The following is a 13492-nucleotide window of genomic DNA, read 5'->3' as shown; positions in this document are numbered from 1 at the left end:
CTGCAGGATCCATATTTATTCTCCCTGGGTCTCTCCAGGCTCCTACACCAACCTTCAAGCCAGCAGACTTCACAGAACCGAGTCTGGAGCTTCTTTGAACACCACTGTTCTTCCATTTCCCCTTCCAGGATCTTCACTCAATGTGCTGATTTCTGTTTTCATAGGAGTTTGTAGTCTGGGTTCTAGCCACTCAGTATACCGGGAGGTGAACAGAGAGAGAGCTCTTGCTCAGAAGAGCAATCCTCATACATCAAGCCAGGCTGTGAGGATGGTCTAAGCTAGAAAGACTGTGTGGAATGAGGTGTCTTTTAACCTCCCTCATGAAGGCTTATTGACCATCCACCTGCTCCTTCCTCATAGGTTCTTAGTGATCAAAGAGTAGAAATGCTTTAATTTAACATGGAAAAGAAAGATTCTTTGCTGGGATGATGAAGCATGTTTGCCTTGTGACTTTCCTGCAGAACCTGGAGTGGGTGAGTGGATTGCAGCTGAAGGGTGTTTTGATTATCAAAAGAATAATTCCTTAGCCAAACCAGGAAAGCCCTTGGCCCCACTTAGGATTAGGTGTTCTCTAGTTGAATTTAGAGAGTTCTGTCCTTTTACTGGCAGGACAGATTTGCTGGAGACTATCCCTCAGCCCACCAGGTCCTTCAGGGAGTCTTCAGAATCGACATCTCTTTTCATCTCTCTGCATCATTGGGAAACTTTTTGTAACACTGGATACTCTTTCCAATGAGGACTGGCTATGTGTACCTAACGTTTACACTGAGCCAGTATTTCCCAAGGCGGCAGTAAAGGCTCTGAGAAGTCCTGTAGTAAAGAAACCTATGTCACTTTACTTAATCCAGAGATTCTCATATATATCTGACCACAGAACCTCTTTAGCATAACATCTATTACTATCCCATGGAACCAATTTAGGTATAAACACATAAGCTCTTGAAACTGCTTAGACAGGATAACCTCAACTTATTGATGGGTTTGGATAGACTATTTAAAGCAGAACTATTGGTCACATATTTGGGATAAAATCTGAAGCTGCCTTAGTGGTCTGTCTGGATTATTTTTAGATCTGTGTAAGTATGTGTGCGTGTGTTTATATATACTACATATAAATATGCATTTTAACTGTGAGGTTAGAAGATGAGGGGAGGAAAAAAAGAAAGAATATTACCTTTTATAAAAAAGCAGTTGGTGTCCTGCAAGACAAGGGGAAGGTCTGTAAATTCAAAAGCATTATTGCCATCTCCTTATGCTGGCAGTGTCTGTTCACAGCTTCCTGTAATGGTGGAAACACCTGGCTCCTCTTCTCACTGAACACCCTGATGATTAGAGAGGACACCCCCTTCTCAGAACCCTCCCAGCGCCCAGCCAATCCAACACCCAAAACACTTCTTCCCCAGTCATTGATACCCATTAGCTGTGCTCATGTACATCCTTTCGGATGATGGATTAGTTCAAAAATTAATGGGTTTTTTTTTTCCTGTGTTGTGATTAAATTTCATTTGCAGAGCGTCTTTGAAGCCTTCTAAAGAAAATTCTCAGAAAACAGCTTCGTAAAAAATCGTTCAATTATATATACATTTTAATTGTTGCAAAGTTACCGGGGTTGTTTTTAAATTATTTTAAATAAAATATAAACGTCGTTTTCTGAAATAGAACTTCAGCCGTGGTTTTTTTTTTTTTTCTTTTTTAATTGTCACATATAGGGTGATTTTAAAGTAAATAAGAGCACAAGGTTCATATTATTTTAAATGTATATTGTATTTGTCTTCTCAACGCTGTGGTTTTTAGGTCTGTGAATAGCATCATAGTATGGAGCCAGTCTATTAAGCAGCCTGTTTGGGTAAGGAAACCCTTTAGACCAGCACAATGTTGTATTACTCACTGTGTCCTTCCAATATGGTTAGAATCCCACAACCTAAATGATCATTTGTTGAACAAATTCATGCTTTTATTAGTCAAAATACAGAGAAAACAGAGCCTCCCTGTTTCAAGATATTTGCTAATGCATGGTTAATTATCACATATAGCTTACTATAATTCATTTTACAGGGGAGACCTCCTGCAGGTAACATACTAGCAGTTTATGAACCGAAATAACCCCACTATAGATTAGAGCTGTTCCAGGGCCGGTCAGACAGTTGGTGCTTCTAGACCTTCTCACTTCACATTGCTAATTCGAACAAGGCTTTATTTTTATATTTGTCAGCAGCAAGACTGTAGGATGGTTGTTAAACTTCTCCCAGGCCTAATTAGAGCGGCAATGCTCGCATTCATAATGAAGCTCGTGTCTTGCTCCGGAGTTAGTGAGCAGGACTGTTACAGTAGCTTCCTGGCAGGCCGTAGCTGGCAGTTTTAAGGTAGCTAGTGGCTGCAATATTAAGTGACTGTTGAAATTCATTGACTCCACCACGGCTAATGTGTCTAGATGACAACAAGTTTACACGGTTCTTTTATAGTTACAGCAAATGGGTCCATTTAAATATTTATTAGGTGATTATGGTGATGTGAAATGAAGAAAAAAAAAAGGCAAAGTGCGATCTCACAAGTATGGCTGTTTTTAACTGTTTATGTGGGGCCAAGATCATGGTATCACTCAAAATCGCCGCATCTTTCCCTTATAAATATTTATACTAGATCAGCAGCGATGAATGCTAATTTATTTGCATTTTGTTTCTTTATTGACTTCTCTCTGGGCAGAGGATAGCTGTGAAAAAGGTGTGCAGCCTTACTGGGTTGGAGGATATTTCAGTCAGCCAAGCAAGTGGCATTTTGATTAGCTGGGGAAAAGTTCATTTCACCAAAACTGAAGAGGTCTGTTTGCTCTTGGAGATGCAGCCTGAGTGAGTCTGTAGGCAGCTGGTGTTCTGTCCTCTTCCAAAGTGGATGTGCGTGCTGGCAAGCAGTGTCGCCTCCCAAAGACTGCTTTTCTGTACAGCGACTTGTCAAACCTTGGATTGAATCGGGTGAGCCTGGCCGATCTGGGTGTTTGTCAGACTTCTAACTCCATTTTTTTTTTTCTTATTCTGTGAGCCACTTAGAGGACTGCATATTCACAGAAGCAGGAAGGCATCTATCTGAAATTGAAATTGAATGTAGCATCTGAGATGGGGGGCAGTTTAAAACGAATCCAGCTCTGTTCTCTAAAGGTTAAATCTACACAGTACCAGAGAACTCAAGGAACCAGAGGGAACTGTCAAAAAATTCAGACAGGTAAAGGACAGAAGGAAGTTTTCACTTTGCATTTGACTATTTTGACTGTGTACATAGCTTAGAGCATAAGATACTGATTCCCAATTCATCATCCACAATGCTATTTGTTAGTTTGTTCCCCCTGTCTTGAAATAAGCAGCATCTGCATGGACTTGGCATGTAGAATTTTCAGGAGGTTTCTAGAAGTATCTTTTGAAATAGTCCATTACTACATTTAGGATGCCCTGGAGGTCTGAGGACTGTCCAAATAAAAATTTGCATGGAACACATAGGCCCCTGAATCAGAAGTCTCCTCTCAAATTATTATAGTTGCTTCAGTTAGTAAAAAACAAAACAAAACAAAACAAAAAGCCCTCAATCTCTGACTCTAGCTGTCTATCTCCCCTCCCCAACCTGTTATAAAATGCACTAGTGTCTCTTTAGAACTAGACCTGTTTCAGTGGATTCTAGTCTTGGACCTGTCTCAAGGGCATTAGTTACTAAAGAGTTTAGAACTGCCTCATTATATGATCAATAATATGTTCCTCTAGGACAGGGATATAAGAAGAGTCAACGACAGTAGTGGTTCTACAAATGCAGGTGATTTAGAGATAGAAAGTTAGGTGGGAAACTCTGTTAAGGAAATGCTATGTGAAGTTTCCTCTGATACAAATTATTATACTCAAATCTACTGATCTGTATTCTAACTTTTAGGAATCTAAGTATGTGATTCCTCAGACTCAAAATGTAACCGTGGATCCATGTTGATGCAGATCTGTGTCTTCATTTACCATCCATAGTCAGAGCTCTTTGCAGGAGACCCATAATGGGTAGTTTGTCATTACTTTTTAGTTTGAGTCTTCTGAGCTGTGGGGATAGTGTGCAAGAAGTTGCTCATTCTCTGTAAACGAAAACCTGTATCTCTGTCCAGTCTTGTTTTGCCCAGTTAATTAAAAGATATATTTTAATCCTCTCACCTCAGTGGGAAAACATTTGCTCTCCCCATTTGATGAATCAGAAAACATGGAATTAGAGAAACTTTAGGGTTTTCTGGAGATCTCAGGGTGGGCTACCACCCTCTGCCACTCCATACTGAGGTCTTGCTGAGGATGTGTCCTGGCAATGGGGGATGCTCTTCTGCAGGGTCCTCTGTGGCCCTGCACTCAAGGGTACACCTCTGACAACCAGAAAAGCTCCACTGTAATGAGTTTCCTAGTGCACTTCATAAAAGATTCAGTCAATCAATATTTACTCAGAAGTTTTCAATTTTATGAAGCAATTTTATAAAGCAAGGCCCCCCTCTAATGGGGTTTCCTAAAATCAGAATACATCAATATACCATAGGTGGAGGAGGTCACTGGGAAAGGTAATATTTGTGGCAATATTTGTTCTCGGCCCTGATGCTATTTTGGATATGTACACCTTTGTGTGTGTGTGTGTGTGTGTACGGGTGTATGCACACACATATCTGCGTTGCCTCCTTTGTGTTCACAGATTTGGGCTCTGGGTTCCATTGCATTGCTATGTATCCTAACGTAACGTACCTCTACCCATCAATGATCTTCTCTCTTGACTCTCAAGCTTTGTCAGTGTGGATGGTGATTAAATCTACAGTCCTGGCTGAATTGTGTAATAGAAAAAATTGTAGGTAGAAAAATCAATTAATTAATAAGTGCTGGTATGGCTTTCCAGAGTTCTAAGCTGAACATATATTAGGTTCTACTTCAAGTTATTCTATACCCTATTATAAAATACTAGAGTATCAAATTGTACACCCTAGTGTAAAATATCCTAGTGTAAGGAAATGTCAACTCCTCCTACCCCCACCTCAGTCAACTGTTATGTAAAGTGTGTCTTGCCTAGGTATTGGTGTTACTGTTTTGTCTTCTAATATGTTGTCTGGATGCACTTGTAGGGTAAGTAGTGAGCTGAAAAGTGGATAGGGGTGCTTTGCTACCTGAAGAGTGAATCTTCCTGGTATCATTCTTTAGGGAAAGAGGTGGAGCCTTGGGCCAGAAGCAAAACTTTCTGGAGGAAGGCCAGGGAGTCTCATCATTCCTATTTCATATAATGGGGAATTTCTCAAACAGCTTGAATGATTTGCTCAATTTCATATAGCCAGCTCTGCTACAAAAATTAGAGTCTAGGATTGTTCATTCTAGCTTGTTCCTTTTTTATAAGGGTTCCAGGATGCCATGCTAACTTCAAAATGCAATGATAATTACCTAAAGTGTAATATTTGTGGAGCAGTATGTGGTTTGCAAAACATGTATGTATTTATACATGTATACATACATGTGTGTATGTGTGCATACCTGACCTCTACAAATACCCAGTGAAAAGCAGGAACTGTTTTCTACATCAGTTTAATAGATCAGGAAACAAGATTCAGAGTTCAGATGAATGGCCTAAAACCACACAATGATGGAGTTTGAATTAGAACCCAGTTCTCTGGATTCCTTGCCTAGTTTTTTTTCTATATCACAAAGCTATTATTAGGCTTCTGAGATCTCAGTATCATCTACTGGGAAGGTAGCTGGAGATTCTCAAATAAATAGGTTATTTTTAAGAGAAAATAAATGAGCAGGAGATTAACTTGTTTTAGTTAGCAAGACTTGAAAGCGGTTGTTCCCTGCGACCCACAGATGCTTTTGTTCTGGAGTCTGGGAAGTGACTCACACTGATTAGAAGAATATTTTGACCTTCTGAATCTATTTTGTGTTTCTCTTTCCCTGAGGTTATTGATGAAGAGTTCTATTTGCTCTATTTTCAAGCTTCAGTGATTGCTGAAAGTGAAGGAAAAAGTTTGGGGATCACTTTGTTACATTCCAGTTTATTAAACAAGGGACATAATAGAAAGTACAAAAATAATTCAGGAAGAAAGCAACCAGGTAGAAAAATAAGCTGAGTTTATGAATGGAAATAGGTGTCAAAGTTATATGAATGAGAAGAAAAGGGGAACCCCCCCAAAGAGATTCTTGTGGTGAAGCATGCTATAAGACATTCTGATAAAGAGGCATTACCTTACACTGGCTCTAAGAGCAATGCAGGAGATTTGTAGGAACCATTGCATAGAAGAACCCTATTACTACCCTCAGAAGAAATGATCTGTCAGGTAAAGTTTGGACTTTGCCCTTTAGAGGCACCTACAGCTGGTCAAGAGACCACAGTGGAGAGCATAAGCCACTCTTGAACCCCATTGTCCTCTTCTCCTGGCTCCTATAAGAATTAATGGCACCCAGGGGATGCCTGGGTGGCTCAGCGGTTGAGAGTCTGCCTTTGGCTCAGGGCGTGATCCCACGGTCCAGGGATTGAGTCCCACATCGGGCTCCCTGTATGGAGCCTACTTCTCCCTCTGCCTATGTCTCTGCCTGCCTCTCTCTGTGTGTGTGTCTCTCATGAGTAAGTAAATAAAATTAAAAAAAAAAAAGAATGAGTGGTCAGATGGGTCCCTAGAGACACTCAGGGATTTGGATAAAGAATCATAGAGGGACTCTCAAGACACAAGTGATGCTTTCATCTCTTCTTCCAGCTGGAGGTCTTTGGAAAAAGAAAGATGAATAAGGAATGTGAAGGCCAAAGATGGTGTGGAAGAGATGTTAGTTTCCTGGGCTGTGGCCTGTAATACTAGAAAAAAGGACCTGGCTAGATTCTGGGTATACTGCACAGAGACTCGGAAGTATGTATTTGGCACAATTCTAAGCTGACCAACAGAGTTGAAATAGGATTTTTGTTAGACAGAGGAAAAGAAAGTGCAAATAAACTGCAAAACAGATTATATGGACAATGTCATGTCTGACATGGCAAGAAACAACAGAACAAGGAGACGGGCCCCTAGTATTTCTTAGGTGATGACAAGTGGCATTTATATGCCAAATCTACAGTAGCAGGAACAAGCAGTTCAATCTAAGATGCTAAGAGATACAAAAGGCATATATCCAATTTCCTAGATATTTATTTACTTGCATAGTGAAGCCTATGGATAGATTGAACAATAAATTAACCTTTGGAGAAAGGCAAAATAACAATATTAACCCTATCTGATTGTCAGATCCTTATGACCAGAATTCTTGCCCTGGTTAAAGCACCAAATATTATCATTCTGTTGCTCTGAAAGAGTAGCATCACTCTTGATAAGTCCAGACACCTTTACCGGGCATCTCCCACAACTGTGCCCACAAAAGAAACCAGACCATTTATTCAAGAAGCATCAATAATGTGGTGGGTGATGGAACTATATAGATAAATCAGGCACAGTCTGCCCTCTAAGAGGTTACAGTCTGATGGGGAAGACAGATATAAAAATTAAATATTTAAGATCCAGCCAGCTGGATATATCTGTAGGTATCGTGGAGGTAAATAAAGAAAATCTGGGGGGACCCCTGGGTGGCTCAATGGGTTGAGTGTCCAACTCCTGGTTTTAGCTCAGGTCATGATCTCAGGGTCATGAGATTCAAGCTCTGCATTGGGCTCTGAGCTCAGTGGCAATTCTGCTTGAGGTGGCAATTCCCTTTCCTTCTACCTGCAGCCCCACCCCCGTAAAATCAATAAATATTAAAAAAAAAATTCTGGAGCGTTGAGAAGGGAGTGGGTTTCGTAGCAGAAGAAATGGCCCTCTCTTTGAATACATAGCATAGAGGTTTGTGGCTGGATTTATTCCTTTAGGGGATTGGGCTCTAGAAGACACAATACCTTAAGAACATAGGTGGCTGTATGCAGAATCCATTTCAGCACTGTGGAAGTTCCTTGTTAGGCAAATGCCTTTCCAGAGCTTGTCTTCTGTTACTACAGCTGTGATGAGCACTTGCAGAAACCTCCTATCTATCCATTTCAAGCTTTTCTTGCTTGATGCTGGCTTGTAGTTAGTTTCACCTACATGTTGTGAGTCTTTTTTTTTTTTTTTTTTTTAATTCTGACTAGAGGAAATGGGTGGCATGTTGCCTTCAAGGGTAGGAAAAGGAGAGGAATTTATGCCTGTATATAGTGGAGTTACAGGCTTGTACAAAAACTTACAGATTTGAGAGGGGAAGTAAAGTAAAAAGCATTTCAGTTGCGATAAAGGAAAAGAATCCAAAGTTCTATTTTGGTGCCATTATACTATAGGCTAGCTAGCCAGATAGTGTTTGAAGATGATATTTTCTTAATACAGATTATATTAAACATTATTTTCTAAAAAAGAACTGTAACAAAGAGTACAGAAGTGATCTCAGTACAATGAGGGACTTTATCTCCTCATAAATTCACTGGAAGTCTGATTCTATTAAAACTAGAATATCTCGGGGATCCCTGGGTGGCGCAGCGGTTTGGCGCCTGCCTTTGGCCCAGGGCGCGATCCTGGAGACCCGGGATCGAATCCCACATCGGGCTCCCAGTGCATGGAGCCTGCTTCTCCCTCTGCCTGTGTCTCTGCCTCTGTCTCTCTCTCTGTAACTATCATAAATAAATAAAAATTTAAAAAAAAAAAAACTAGAATATCTCATAATCCTTTACCTCATTGACTATATCATTTTTTAGAAAGTAGAAGGAAAAAGATAATATTGCCGTTCTACTTCATATTGGCCTTCAAAGTGATGTTGAATTAGCAGGAATTTTGAGAGAACTGTCTCAGAAAGGTTAAAGGTACAATGAGGGTTTCTGGACATGTACCCAAGGCTTCAAGAAATTAAGAAAATTAATAGAAAAAACTCTGTATTTAGAGGATTCCTAAAGTGAAGGGGGATTTCTAAGTTTGAGGAATGCCAGTAGTTGACATTTGCGATTCAGTTTGGAATGATCCCAATGAAAACAAAAGAGGATGAGCAGCTCATAAAACCTGTGTGGATCCATGGGGAGGGAGGGAGAAGTTTCAGTGGTTAGGGGGGCTTTTTGCATTTGGATCTCCAAAGATTCAATTCAGAAAATGGATTTGGATCAGAAGATGCATTATTAGTACCATTTACTTTCTGATTGCTGGGAAAGCTGAAAACCAGAATGGAGTAAGTCTCGGATAAGATCTTCACGTCACCAAAGCCTGCCATAGAAGCCATACAGAGTAGGCATTTAACAGTTGTCAAAATGAACCACAGTGCTGGGTAACAGAAAAGGAAAACCTCCCAACTCGTATTAGGTATTCAGATTTTCTAGCAAGAATTATCTTCACATCAAAAAGAACAGATTAAACAGTATAAAGAAGGGAATTCAGGCCAGGATTGAGAGAGAATTATTAGGCATCTGTAAGTTCAAGTTCAAGTTTTCAGGCCTTGAGAAGTTTTATTTTGCAAAGTTTTTTTATTTTGCTGAAAATACAAATCCACATATCCTCTTAGCAATCTTATTGTTTACCTGTGAGATGCTATATAATGAATGAGAGTGTCCTCAGAAGAGTAGTGATCAGAAGATATCCAAGTTCACCAAAACTTAATTCCTTAAACTTATATCTTTATTAAAATTCTTGGCAAAATTCTGGAAAAGATGATTAAATTGTAGGTACCAACACTTTGAAAAAATAAAGTGATCACCAAAACCCCACATTTATTCATCAAGAACAAATCACAACATGGTAACTTCATTCACCTTTAAGCTAAAATTTACTGTGTTGGCAAGTTAAGACCACTCCCAAACAGAGTACTTACTAATTTCAGCCAGACATTCAACAGTCTCCATAGTGGATTCACAATGGGTTAAAAACTGTGCTCAAAGACTGTGACATCCTGGAGGAAATTTTGTACCATGAGAAACCAGGGCTCTACCCTTGGCTATGACCTGCTCTATTCACTGCCAACTTTGTGTTTATCAGCAGAGCCTTTGAATTTGAGTCCATGCCATCTTCTTCTCATTATGCTGTGTTGCTGAGGATGAAAGGTTTAAAATCATCCTGTATCAGGAAATGTTGACAGAACAGGCAACACTCAGCCCAGAAAAGGAAGAAACGGACCACCCCATTTATACTGGCTGCTCAGAAGTCACCATGGTTTTTTTTTTCTTGTCTCACTCTCCATTCTCCATTACCTCATCGCAACATTACACATTACTATCGCCTCTCTTACAATGTTCTTCTCTTGATTTCCACAGTGGTAACTTTTGTAACTTTCTTCTTTAATCCTCTTTATCCATTTCATTATTAATTAATTCGTTTCCTCCAGCAACTAGATTGGGACAAAGTTCAGTCCTTCACTTCTGCTCTTGTATTCTTCCCTTGGAGTACTTTTATGCACCCATCTCTGCATTAATGGTTCCTTGGTTGATAAACGCAAGCCTGACCACTTTCCTAAGCTCAAGTCCCACTTGAGCAATTGCTCAATAGATGCATGTGTTTAGGAATCCTGCAATCATCTCAAAACAAAATGTCTAAAACATAACTGGTCTTTTAAACCCCAAGCTTCATCTCGACTTCCTTATTCTATTAATGGTACCATCATTTTTTAGGTTAACATTTGAGAGAATTCTTTGACTTCCCACGTTTTTTTTCTCATATCTACTTGATTATCAATTTGTGTTAATTCATCATTTATAGATTCTTTTTAATTCATCCATTCATTTCCATTTTTCACAGCCACAACTAAGCCAGGTATTGACCAAATCATTGCACTTTCAGTTTATTTCTAAGCCTCCTTTTCTAACATCTCCTGCATTTTACTGTAAGACCAACCATCCCAGAGTGAGGAAGATGAATCTTTCATCATACCACTCCCTTCCTGGAATGGCCTGCCATTTCCATCCAACAGGAAGGCCTTCTTAACTTCTTGCTTTCCTAACCTACCTTCAAAGTCCAATCTAAGTTCTTTTTCCTCCTGTGATGGAGGTTTTGAATCCCAGCTCTGCTACTTACTAGCTGTATGACCTTGGGGAAGCAACTTAACTTTTCTGTGCTGGTTTCCTCATCTAAAAAGAGAATGCTAATAGTATTTACATCATGGGACAACGAAGGAGGATTAAATGAGTTAGTATCATTCAAGCACTCAGAACTAATAAATGCTATACACAACAATAAATAAATTAAAATTTGTATTTTCTCTAGCTATTCCATTTTGGAAATGATCTCTTCCCTTATTCTCATCATTAATATATTACAATTATATATATACATATATATATAGACAATTATAACCCTTTATCTGCCCTATTTTTAAAATTTTTATTATATAAATTAACCCATTTATTATAGGCTAGCAATGTCTCAAATGGTAGAGCTTCTACTGGTCTTTCAACTCCTTCAATCTTCTGATGGCCGACTTTACTGTGACAGCAGAAGTGGTGTTGTAGGTCCAGGTGCCACCGGTTATGGTCTTCATGCAGGAGCCACAGTGACAGATGCCCACTGCTTGCCTTTTCATCTTGGTTTTGCCACAGAAGGAGCAGGTGTACTTGACATGCTGGCTAATCTCAATCTTCTTCACCATCTTCCTGAGGGAGGCCCCATAATGGGTCCCATATTTACCCACGATTCTGACCTTCTTGGTGCATTTGGCCATGTCCCCACCAACCAGGTCCAAGCCCAGAGAGCTCTGCCCTATTTTTAAACCATATTTTCACTTTATGATCCTCCATATGATGTCCGTTAGCTCCCCACATCAACTGAAAGTTTGAGGGCAAAGGCCACATAATATATCTTTTCATATCTCCACAATCCCTAGTATTAGCTTACCTGTTGTGTTTTGTGCAAGTAATGATCACAGACTGATATGCCCCTGATTTTCCAAAGTGATCCTCTTGATTCTCCAATTCTCAATCCATCTTTGCTTTATTTCTAGATCTGGCCTCACTGATCTTCTCCAGAGTTCTGGTTTGAATGGTACAATCTACCTCTCTTGTAGGCCATCTCTGAGTGCTACATTTATCAGGGACATTGGGGCTTGGCAGGCAGACAAGAAACACAATCTGTAGACAGAGCTACCGCAAGCCAAACTTGCCAGTACAATTCCTGCAGTTTGCTGACAGTTGTGTGGTTGTTTTCCAAGCCTCTAATATGGAATACCATAGGGTCTTTAAGGAGGAATAGTTGAAGATTGGGGCTGCTGGCTATTTTATCTCCACTTTTTTTCTTTGGGAGATCATATGCCTGATGTTTTACTCTAAAATGACCTGGGATGCCAAGGCTATCACAGAAAGAATGGTCCAGCAAAAGAGTGAAGTTTTGGATTGAATTGGTGTGAATGCTTCAGCAAATCTTCTGAAGACCATCCAAAGCCACACATAAATAATGAGCTTGGAATGGCAACAAGAATGCATGGGATGTGGCCTCCTGAGTCAGCCATATAGTGTTCTTGGAGTGGTGGGCTATTTCGGATAAAGGACCATTTGAAAAACATTTATCAGGGTGTGGTGGGGAAAAGCTTTCTTTCAGTAAATACTTCCAATGCACTTTGTGTTTCTACATCATGTCCCCACTGCTGTGCTGTGATAATCATTTAAGCACAGTACTTGAGGGTAGAGGTAGTTAATGTCCACAGATTCATGAACTGCTTCATACCAAAGAAAGCTCTGATATCCTTATCCAAAAAGCATTACCAATCCCATGTCTTCCCACTTCTTTATAACCAGGGTGCTGCTGGGTCTAATTTCATGGTACAGGCAATTTAATAGGAATTAAAAAAAAAAAAGCTACACAGATGCAGCTCTGATAATTCCATTGACTGGATGGAAATGACATGTTGAAAATATCCTTACCAGGTTTCCCCTTATAGCTTACATCAAAGGTTAACTGTTGACCAAGTTCACTCTGTGAAGAGTAAATCATTCCTCTGGCCAGATGGGAGGTGCTTTTGGAAGCACATAACCTTTATAAACCAGTAATGGACTCAAAGGACACTGCATAAGAACCCTACTCATTTCTGCCTTATGTCTGAAAGCTGAATCCACCTGCAGACAGCTTTCCAGAATAAAATTCACACCCTGGAAAACTTTGCCTTTAATGACAGCCAGCCACACCTCAGGAAGGCTCTCTGTCCTTCTGGTTTTCCATTTGTCCATCCATCCTTACCTATTTTTCTGATACTGACATCTTAACTCCTTGTGAGTCAAAATGGTCCCCAAACAGCACATTCTTCCTGGTTTTCACCAATGGACAAGAGATGTTTGATTTTGACATACTTTATTCAGTTTGTGTTTCACTGTAGCACATCTGCTTTCTCAGACTCTCTGTGATCTGTCTCCTGCCTATCTCTCCAGCATGAAGCCACTTCCCCTCCACCCTGCTCATACTCCACATACCCCATTCATACAAACTCCGCATGACTCCCCATTCCCACCATCTCTTCTGTTTGATCAGCCTGCCCAGAGGCAGGCTGTGATCACCTACCCTGGAATGCATCTAGGTGTT

At 40.0% G+C, this 13492-nt stretch overlaps 2 protein-coding genes across 2 annotated transcripts in view; one reads left to right on the top strand and one right to left on the bottom strand.

The window, feature by feature from the left end:
• ANKFN1 (ankyrin repeat and fibronectin type III domain containing 1) overlaps nt 1-13492 on the top strand; it is a 379429-nt gene that overhangs the window by 59217 nt on the left and 306720 nt on the right. The gene's annotated exons all lie outside the window — the stretch shown is intronic.
• Nucleotides 11367-11645, bottom strand: LOC140607478 (large ribosomal subunit protein eL43-like). Its single transcript, XM_072782195.1, has one exon. It carries the CDS (start codon nt 11643-11645, stop codon nt 11367-11369), a length of 279 nt encoding a protein of 92 aa, XP_072638296.1.

This window comes from Canis lupus, chromosome 16 (genome assembly GCF_048164855.1).
Source record: "Canis lupus baileyi chromosome 16, mCanLup2.hap1, whole genome shotgun sequence".
Classification (NCBI taxonomy): Eukaryota; Metazoa; Chordata; class Mammalia; order Carnivora; family Canidae; genus Canis; species Canis lupus.
This window is presented reverse-complemented; position numbering and strand designations above follow the sequence as displayed.